This window comes from Phaethon lepturus, unplaced genomic scaffold (genome assembly GCF_000687285.1).
Source record: "Phaethon lepturus isolate BGI_N335 unplaced genomic scaffold, ASM68728v1 scaffold45362, whole genome shotgun sequence".
Taxonomy (NCBI): domain Eukaryota; kingdom Metazoa; phylum Chordata; class Aves; order Phaethontiformes; family Phaethontidae; genus Phaethon; species Phaethon lepturus.
The window spans coordinates 505-8,854 of record NW_010522065.1 but is presented as its reverse complement, the minus strand read 5'-3'; the positions used below and the strand labels follow the sequence as shown (position 1 = coordinate 8,854).

Below are 8,350 nucleotides of genomic sequence, written 5' to 3'. Positions count from 1 at the left end.
AAAAAACATCTTCAGTTGCTGTGCTTGGGGTTGTTTGGTGTGGGGGTTTTTTTGCATTAGAAACATTTACAGAGTTTTGTTTTCAGGCTTTCTGGTAACCCATAATATTGTTGAATTGCAACATCAAGACCGAAGGCAAAGTCAAGGCTGTTATATGAAACCATCCTCAGAAAGGGAAAATTATGTATTCCTTCCCCTCCTACCCTAAATCACTCAGTATGAGAGCTCAAAGCAGATCACCCTGCGGCTCCCAAGAAGTTTTGCAAACAGGGAAGATACAAAAATAGCAAACAGCTCAAATTTCAAGTAAGAGCAAGCAGAAAATTGTATTATAGTGACCGCAAACCTTCATCACAACAGGCAGCGCAAGAAACTCCTTCATTTAAAAATCTTTTGCAGGTCTCCCTTCTAAGGCCTTAGTGTCATTACAGAAAGAGGAATTATTTTTGTCTTGTGCTTGCAATTGCTGCCACCTAGAGCAGCAACAAAACCTCCTACAATTTAACAGTTACAGTGTCTAGTTGTCCACGACCGTGCAAAATACAGATAAGGGAGGGATAGAACTATCAACAGGTGTTTAAGCTTGTTGCAGATAACTTATGTTAAGGACAGTACTTAAGTGCCAAGTGTTTTAAACAACCACACACACAGCCAAATGTTGAGCAACTGCAATACCACTGCAACTCAGATTCTCAACATCAGCCACAGGAAAGGAAAAAGAAAAAAAGAAAAAAAAAAAAAAGCACTGTTATGGACATAGAAGAGTTTATCTTCACTGGGCAGAATAGTGAATTGCATTCCCAGAAGGGAAGACTGGATGTCATAGAGTGACTTGGGATAACAAGTCGAGACCAGTGCAGATGTTGGCACAGAGATGACAGACACCAGCTGGGGCCAGTTCCAGAGTGGATTGTCACGGCAGGAGATCCTGTTGCTGAGCAAAGTGATATCCATGAAGAACATGGGAGTGTTAACCCTCTCCCTAGAAGTTCTAGTCATTAGTTAAGGAACCTTAAGACAACTTCTCAAACTGCAGCAACAGGATAGTGTTGGGTCTTTAGAGATTCAGTCCCAGAGCTGTTTTGGGTTCAGAGGAAGCAGAGGGAGTCTTTTGTAGCAAATCTATAAAGAAAATGGCAACAGAAAGACATCAGTTTTCATCAGTAAGAGAGACTAGATCAACCACGTCCACAACTAACAAACACAATTTCAGAGCACCTCAGTGCTTCAATACTCAGTTTCATTCTCTTGGAAACCCATGCTTCATGTTTCATATGGGATGCTAAGCATTTTTCTACTCTGAAACTTGAGAGTATCGGCTGCCCAAATAGGAAGAAGACTGTATGGACAGTCCTGTGTAATTGTTCATTAACAGATTCCTGAAAGGAAAATTAAAGTCTATTTACCCCAGTCCAAGACAGGTCTAGGGAAAACTCAGCATGCAGTTCAAGCCCATAAGCTCTGGTCACTCACTGTTACTAAATAAAGACTAGTTTAGCATTAGTTTAAGCAGACATTGTACCTATAAGACATAGTAAGCATTCTAGGACAGAGATGCTGCGTGCTTGGCAGCAACAGGCATGAAAATGCTGGTCTACTTCACCACTGTTAACAGAACATACAAAAAACACTGCCTGGCTTTGTACAGGTTTTGTTAAAAGACAACAAAAAATACTTAGTCCAAGTACTAGCTCCCTCATAGGGCTTTCAACTTTCCCTGTACCCCAGGGCAAAAAGTCCAGGAAGAATTTCTAGCGAAGAGGGCAGTTCTCTCAGGACTGAGTCTGGTAGCAAAAAAGACAATGCCATTGAGCACCTGGCAGGGACACCAGGAGACCTTGCTTTCAACCGTGTAACTGGAAGTGGGAAAGATTCTGTCTCCAATTTTAGTTCTGCTAGACATCTTTCATTTTGCAAGGCTGTCATAGATCCTAATAGCAGCCAGCTAACACAACTTGCTGACATCTGTACCTCCATCAGAAACGGAGAGCTTTTCCAATTCAGCTTCAAGCTCAGCATCAGAAATAGGTGGATTCAGCACCTTCTGGGGAACGGGAGGCAGATCTACAGGCTCCTTAGTTGAGTCCTGGAGGAGACTGTCCAGCTCCTTCTCAAGTTCTTCTGTGTCCACCTCTGCTGATTAAAGAAAACATTCGGTTCCAAGCAGAAATAAGTATCATCTTCGCAGCACAGCCCAAAGTCCAAGTTTAACAGAGGTATTTTTACTCCCATCCATTATTACTCATAATAAGGAGGAGCTCCCTGTTCTTCTAAAAGTGAAAATTCTGTCCTGATCTCAGGGACAAGCTATTCCTTTAGAAGCCTTTGCACTGAGGCATCTAAGGGCAAGAAAACATTTCAGCAGAGACAAACAAGCTGCAGCAACACAAAGGCCAGAGGAAAAAGATCATCACTTAAAAAACAAAGCGGCAGTCACTCTAAAAATAGATTTAACTCAACATTACACAACTCTGAACTGAAATCCACCAGCACTTGGAAACTGCAAAGATGTGGAGATGCGCAAATGCTGATTCCCCTGCAACCCACTGTCAGAGAAAACTTGTCAGTCCTCACTCCCTCTCAAGGCACTAGTAGCAACATCTTTGGTATTTCATTAAGTGCTTATCCTCCCAGAAAGGAGGACTAGACATGTGCGGGGAGGGAGCAGGGAAGGGATGGCAGCATAAAGGGCCAGCAGTGGCAAGAGGAGATGAGCAAAGGATGAAAACCCCAAAACATACCTAGACCATTGATCCCCACTCCAGCCAGCGTCTGGGCTACTTCATCTTGAGTATCACAAAGCTGAGGAAAAATACACAGCGTTGGATATACGATATAAGCTAATCTTATGTTTTACTGTAACCACCTATGTCAAAGTAGAAATAACAAAAAAATTCAAAAGTTGACTTAAAGGCAGCAGACACTAGTGCAAAAGAGAGACTTCCAACATGGTTTTTCAGTAGCAAAGGCACTATCGTGAAATATTATTTAGTAAGTGCTACAAGACCAAGTAGCATGTTTGAGCATCAAACCCGAAACAGAATTTCAGGAAAAAGAGAAAAAATCTCCCCAATTTTGGCTTTTTCACATAAGTAATAAGCCTATATTGCAGCTTATTAGGTAGCTTAGGCTACCAAAATAAGGAAGCCAAAGACCAATACATTTCAGCTATGAAATTTTATAGACAGCCCCTCAGCTCTGTAGTTGAAGTCACCACTTAAGTACATTGAGCTGACATTTCTAAAAAAGTAATCCTTTTCTGGTTTTTACACCAGCTTATGCAGACAGATTACTCTCTTCATTTCAATTCATTCAGAATAAAGCCATCTCCTTTCCCCTACTGAATTGCAGAAGATTATGGGTTAGGCAGTTTTAAGACCGTGTTTTTATGCACGTAGTTGCATTCCAGCTTCCAAAGGTATGACCTGTATTTCTTTTTAATACATCTCACTAAATATCTTCTAGGACAGCTGTGTGCTTGCACAATATTGCTAACCAAAAGAACACATGAAATACACAAATTTAATGTAAATTGTGATTACTAGCCAGCAATAAATGCAAATACATAAATCCAAAACACTGCCAGTTATTAGAAGACCTCTGCTTGCTAATCTAAAAAGACCAAGATTAAGTCAGTTTGCTCTGGTGACATATGGAATAGCAACTAAACAGCACCAGAAGCCTCAGCATTAATAGCTGGGCAAGCTTGCTGTCTACATCTACACGCTACTTGTTTGTTTATTTAGATGTGCTCTTATTTCAGTACCTCTTGTATCTGATCCACCAGGTTCTCTGCCTTCTCCACAGTAACATCCTTCATAGACAGTTTCAGAGCTCCCACACCAGCCTGATAGGCATTAAATACCTTAAAAAGAAAAAAAAAAAAAAAGGCACAATGCTAACTAAGAACAAACAACAGGCAGTAAAAGCTTCTCTCAAGACCTGTTATCCAAGCAGGATCCTCAGAGAAACACTAGCACACAAGAAAATAAAGCCACAGGCAGCTTTATTCAGAGGAGAGAATAAAGTCTCACCAGCCATCTAACACCCCTCAGACACAAGCTCTGACAAGCAGGTAAAGCAAGCAGCATAAATGAGAAGAGCGGGGCTAAAGTGAGAAGCACAAAACAAAATTAACACACTACCATCTGGTCAGTCTGGGAGGCGTATATACGATCCAAGATCCCCTGCACTGCATCCAGCTTGGAGTGAAGTTCTTCAATGCGCCTTTCTGTCCTTCGTTTGGATTTCAAACATCTCAGTGCCTGGAGACATTACAAACACAGAATTGGATCACAAACCAGGCAGCAGCCAAAGGAAGTGTAAAAAAATTAGCAGTCTCTGTGCAGCAAGGCGCACACACACAACAGCTGGTTTTAAGAGCTAGATATTTCCATTTCTCTTCACCACATCACTCTGGACAAATATATTCTTACCTCCAGGTTAAGGAGACCCTTGGCCTCAGAAATACCACTTCAACACATCTACGTTCAAGTACACAATGCCTAACCCTGGTCATTATCTGCAGTTATGGACCAGCTCCAAGACACTTAACTTGTAGTTCCTCCCAAGTAGAACAGTACTTACCAATTGCTTTTTCCCAGCTCTACAAGCACTCCGGGCATCCTCTTTACACCTGTACAGAAGCAGCAAGGAAAAGCAGCTTACTCCTTTGCAAGCAGTAGTTATTTTACATATCAGCAACATCCTCACTACCTCGCTCTAATCCAGAGGTAACCGAGTAACACTGCGTTTCGGATACAACCACCCTTAAGGCATTGTTGCTTCTCAGAAGTAGTTCTTGAACACATTCCAAATCTTTGCAAAGGCTTTTGACATCCACTGAATGTTGTTTTCATGGGGATAGGGAACAAAGACTGGAAAACCTGCCCTGCCACATGACTGTGGCTACTATGTTTACTGAACAGGAAAGAGTGACTTGCACTTTCGGAAAGCAGCTTCGTTCTAGCTATGTCACAGGAATACAAAGTTCTACGGCACATGGACGTTCTTCCCACCACGCTTCCCCAAATTACTTCTCTGCTTCCTGGGAAAGGGACTCCACCTTCTGTGACAGCAGCTGTTCACTTTGCATCAACTGATATACTCCAATGTCCACATCATTCATTGGGGAGACTTTGGCATGAAGACCTCGGGCAAACTTCACTATCTAAAGAAAAAGAACCACATGCTTGAGTCGCTTGTCTCCAGAATCTGTGCCTGCACTAGAGATATTTTCACTCCGATGGGAGGAAAAGATGCTTTTACATCCCTAGTTTAAGCCTTGTAATAGAGTGATGAGAACACACCAGTCACCATGTAATCTAATATTAAACTAGATAGGATCAAGTGACATCGGTGCAAAACCAGAAAGCCTTAATGGAACACCCTGAAGATTTAAAGCTGTCCTGAGCTGGTGCTCTGAACAGTGTATGGCAATGTCACACTTCTAAGTACTTCAGTACAGAACTGTACGGCACAGAACACTACAGGCAAACATGCCATCTTAGAGACAAGAGAGCCTGCATCTCTCTAGTTACTGATAGACAGGAAAATCTTTTCACAGAAAGTGGAATGCTGATTCCAGTGGCGTGGAATGATTTTAATTGGGGCAGCTGGGAACAGTGAACCTGCGAGTAGACAACTTCAGTATCTGCCAATTTTCTAGCTGTTAAATTACATAGGTAATATTACAAATGTTTGACAGAGGAAAATAAGAAACTTCCATGCAAGAATGAGGATTTATTCTCATCTATAACCAGGTTACAATGTGGGAGTACATAGAATTGACTTTTCCGATCAAAGAACACCCATATGTAGCCAATAAAGTATTCTTTCCAGCCAGATGAAATGCAAGACAGGGATTATACCACCCAAAAGCAGTCACCTTTACCCTGTACCTTCTCTCCATTCTGTTCCAGGATCGTGACCCTCTTTTCCTTTTGCAGCTGGAGCAGCAACAAGTAGAACGTCCTTTCATCTGGACAAACACTGGCACAGAGGGAACGCAGCTCTGAGAGGGCAACAACAGGGTGAGAAGAAAGCGCAGAGTTCTGATATAGGCGATAAACTTCCTCTGCCTTCTCCTGAAAGGAAGCACAGCTGTCTATTAGTTTACACAGGACTCTTACTTCTCTCACAACGACTGCCAAGTCCACACCTGCTTCCTCCCACACACTGAGGGTACAAAGTTAGATGCATCACGTTTTGGGCGAGACAGACTTTCAGAATGAGTTGTACGTAACATTCAAAAGCAATTACAACGCTTTAAAAATATCACCATTAATGGAATGAGAAATAGCAGAGTCTTCCACAAGAACCAAAACTATGCTATCCACATTGCCTGTGCAAGTGCTGTGGAACAACGTAAGAACTACACAGGCAGCAAGCGGGCCTCCTCTGCACTTCTTGAAGCCGCCCCAAGTTTAAACCCAATGAAACCTTTTCTTTAATCCACACTGTACTTGCACTCATCATTTGTACGTGGACAGAGGAAAAAGAAAAGTGTTCCCCATTTCAAGTGAGAGTTATGGTCCACTTAAGCCTATAGGAACAACTCTTTCCATCCACCCCCACATTCCCCATCAAGGCTTGTGGTTTTCCAGGCACCTTTTTAAAAGGTTTCTCTCCTCTGCCACGCACATACCCTCTAAAAGGGCTGTGGAATACACACTTGCAGAGAGAAGACACCGTCTGCTATCAGAGTAACTACAAGTAAAGGAACACATACAAAGAGCTCTTTCATTTCTGCTAGCCCAGTCATTTAGACACCACTTGCACGCAAGAGCAGCAAGTCTTGGTGTTATTTTTAACAGTCACTGAGTAACACAGACAGGGGCCCAGGGTCTGGACTGTCAGCACTGCACCATCCAAGTTAGACTGAGCAACAATGAGTTACATGAATTCACAGTGCAACCCACAGGTCTACCACTAACAACGTGGTCTTTGTCAGGACCCAAGGGCAGTTCTAATCACATTTGAAAAGGCAAGTTGAAAGCACTGAAGTCTGAAGCGAAAGCAGCCTTTAATAACGCACATGCGAGTTCAGGTCAATGATACATTGGCCTGACAGCCAGTGACTTCTACGTCACCCGTTTCTCCCTACAACAGATGGCACTCAATCTGCAAGTTTCTCTCGCATACTACACTTGCACAAACTCAAACCTGAGATTTACAGCGGTCTCACAGCATACTACTTGCCTTCCTAGACAAGCAAGCAAGCAAGCCTGCCCCTCCCATTCTTGGAAGTCAGTTACGATAGTTTCAAGGAACATCTGTAATATAAATTACTTCTTATGCCAGAGTTATCCCATCCATCTCTCTACAGGCTTTTAAACACCTAAGGAGTACAAATGAAGGTCTATACAACCTTGATCTTTCCTTGCTAGCACATAAAATGACTCAATTTTGCTGGAGATGCATGACTTGAAAAAGCTCTCAACAACACTCACCTGAAGCAGCTCCACATAAATCAGAACTTCCTCTTCCTCGGGTATTTTACTGTCACCCAGCACGCTGGAAAGAGTCCACTTCAGGGGCTTCAGAATGAAGACTCCCACACCCCAGGAGATCCAGCTGCTGTCTACACTGGCCATGAAGTCTGATTCCCTCTGCAGCTTGCCACGTCTAGAGAAGAGACATCCATGCAGAACTGAATACGGTCAGTCCCAAACCCTTCCACTGACTGACAGCGAGCAAGAGTGCCAGCATGGAAAATTTTTAAGTGAAATATTGCTCTACGCTTTGTACATCCACAGTTCTAGCGGTGTTTTCTAACTAAAAGTTCGTTTCTAGCTAAAGTTTGATGTGTTACTGCTGCCTATGAAAGGGCACAGAGGTCTCCATTCCTCCCAGGGTTCCTCTGGACCCAAGGGTCTTTTTGTTTACCGTGTTTCCAGTTTGGCAATTTTCTCCAGGTTTTCTGACTTGAAATTGGTGAGGCATTGAACAAGGAAACTGATGGTCAGTTTTTAGAGGGGGCAGTTGCCCATTTCCGCATGCTTCATTTGCACGTTAAATCACAAACATAGTTTTTCTCAGATCTAGAGATTTTATTTTTTAATGTTACAGACACAGACTCAGCTAGCTCCTGCTGTTCTTGACTCTTTACAGAGTATCAGTCTCAGGATCTAGTTTCACAACACAAAACACTTGGTTGCAAATAGCAGCACACCACTCCCCACATGCCTGTACAACACCACATACCATTCACAGCTGGGTCATCACAACAACGGTTTCAGGGAAACACAGCCCAGTTTAACACAAAGGTCCCCCTGCACCTACAAGCTCTCCCAGCACAGTATTCCCTTGGGATTCCCTGCGCTCCCCATGGCACACTGACCTCCCCACA

The 8,350-nt window shown here is 42.9% G+C and overlaps 1 protein-coding gene across 1 annotated transcript; it reads right to left on the bottom strand.

The window, feature by feature from the left end:
* Window positions 1-827: 827 nt before the first annotated feature.
* On the bottom strand, window positions 828-7,716 carry CHMP7 (charged multivesicular body protein 7). The gene is made up of 9 exons (XM_010281707.1): window positions 7,452-7,716; window positions 5,901-6,086; window positions 5,037-5,170; window positions 4,588-4,636; window positions 4,146-4,265; window positions 3,767-3,865; window positions 2,742-2,802; window positions 1,972-2,133; window positions 828-1,122 (listed from the first exon to the last, which is right to left on the bottom strand). The coding sequence occupies exons 1-9, from the start codon at window positions 7,593-7,595 to the stop codon at window positions 1,058-1,060; spliced, it is 1,020 nt and encodes a 339-aa protein (XP_010280009.1). The 5' UTR covers window positions 7,596-7,716; the 3' UTR covers window positions 828-1,057.
* Between the last annotated feature and the right edge of the window lie 634 nt (window positions 7,717-8,350).

What these genes read in the sequence shown, in the direction of transcription:
- CHMP7 (XM_010281707.1), bottom strand. Translation starts at nt 7,595, where the DNA reads ATGGCCAGTGTAGACAGCAGCTGGATCTCCTGGGGTGTGGGAGTCTTC. An exon ending in CTTTCCCAGGAAGCAGAGAA is followed by an intron (nt 4,637 to 5,036) that starts GTAATTTGGGGA and finishes GCTTCTGTACAG; the next exon opens with GTGTAAAGAGGATGCCCGGA. An exon ending in TGGTGGATCAGATACAAGAG is followed by an intron (nt 2,803 to 3,766) that starts GTACTGAAATAA and finishes ATTTTTCCTCAG; the next exon opens with CTTTGTGATACTCAAGATGA.